We start from the raw sequence: 1,419 nt of genomic DNA, 5'->3' as shown, positions 1-1,419 counted from the left end.
GACTATATATTATATATATATATATATATACACATTTCTCTATTCATTTTTAAACAATAGATAGGGTAACATTTGTGTGTGCCAAAATCTGTGATTTATATTGATAATAAAGTGAAAAACTGAAGAAAAGTCAAATAAGATAAATTCACAAAATTTTAATGCAGTTTTACTATTTTGCGCAAATATTTCTTTGAAAATTAAATTTTTGATAAATTTGACTGAGAGCTCATTTCATTCTTGTGATAAGGTGGGCTAATTGGCATTTCAGTCCAACAGGAGTTTGACATGTGCCTTGAATCATCTATTAAATTTTTCAACAATAACCTAAGAACTTGTAGTTGTATTTGACATCTTATGCACAACTTCTGTTTAGGCTTTAGCACTTTCAAAAATATTTAATTTTGAATAAAATACATCTGAATTCATAAAAAAAAATAATCTATGGAGATGAGAACTAAAAATATTTACCCACAACTTCAAATATTCACATATCTTAATCTTGAAATTTGAATAGATCTGTTCCTTTACGTTTTAGGCCTACAACTTACAAGTACTATCATTAACAATATTAAACTTGTTAAAAATAAAATGCATTTAGTCTGTGCAACAACAGGCTTTCACTGTTTCAGTACTATCAATATCATCATAGAGTAACTAAAAAATGCTAAAGCAAAGGCTTTCCCTGTAATTCTTAAAAGTGATTAATCATTAATATTTGTAACTTTGTTCATTATTTTTTATTATAATCTAACTATCAAGATCACACTAACCCTCCAACCTATCAAATCCTAGGACAACGTCCTCGACAGTTCCATTTTTGTCAGGCACTTTGATTGATGTTATCGCGGCACCATATGTGATAAGTTGAACAGACATCCCATTTTCATTCACTAGTGTAAATCTTCGAATAATTTCGGTGTTACCGTATGGACCCTTTACTTTCATCCGCCCAAAGAAATCTTCCTCTACTACCATAGTTTCATGCATTTTGAAACCACGATGAATAATGTTTTTTTGCAATGTATTGTTTTCAAAAGCGAATGCCTTTCAAGATAACAAGGTATAATAAAACATAATACAAGAATAGTTGCTGTGATTTCTAGAATTTCAGTGTGTAAAGGCTTAAAAATTAATTCATGACCAAACTCGAACTTTATATCTCGTGCGCCCTCTTCGTACATTTATTCAAGTAAGAAACCCAGTAAAATAAATATACATTCTAGCGTTGTAAGTCTCTAAGCTCACCGCGGGATACAAATTATCAAACATTTAATAAAGCCATATGTAGAAATTCCGCCTGGATTAAAAATATATCATGACAATGGCTTTTGTTCTTTCAAAAACAACAAAATAATAATAATTTCGTAGTATTAATAAAATTGACTGGTAGCCAAATTGCAAGATAACGTTCAAATAAAC

The 1,419-nt window shown here is 29.6% G+C and overlaps 1 protein-coding gene across 1 annotated transcript in view; it reads right to left on the bottom strand.

The window, feature by feature from the left end:
- Positions 1–1,184, bottom strand: part of LOC106468576 (aldose 1-epimerase-like) — a 38,961-nt gene extending 37,777 nt beyond the window's left edge. The window contains exon 1 of the mRNA XM_013929011.2: positions 771–1,184. Coding sequence (XP_013784465.1) covers positions 771–987 — 217 coding nt within the window. The 5' untranslated portion in view covers positions 988–1,184. The remainder of the gene's footprint in view (positions 1–770) is intronic.
- Between the last annotated feature and the right edge of the window lie 235 nt (positions 1,185–1,419).

Source organism: Limulus polyphemus, unplaced genomic scaffold, assembly GCF_000517525.1.
Source record: "Limulus polyphemus unplaced genomic scaffold, Limulus_polyphemus-2.1.2 Scaffold3060, whole genome shotgun sequence".
In the NCBI taxonomy this organism is placed as follows: domain Eukaryota; kingdom Metazoa; phylum Arthropoda; class Merostomata; order Xiphosura; family Limulidae; genus Limulus; species Limulus polyphemus.
The sequence above is the reverse complement of the archived record's forward strand: the minus strand, read 5'-3'. Positions and strand labels throughout refer to the sequence as shown.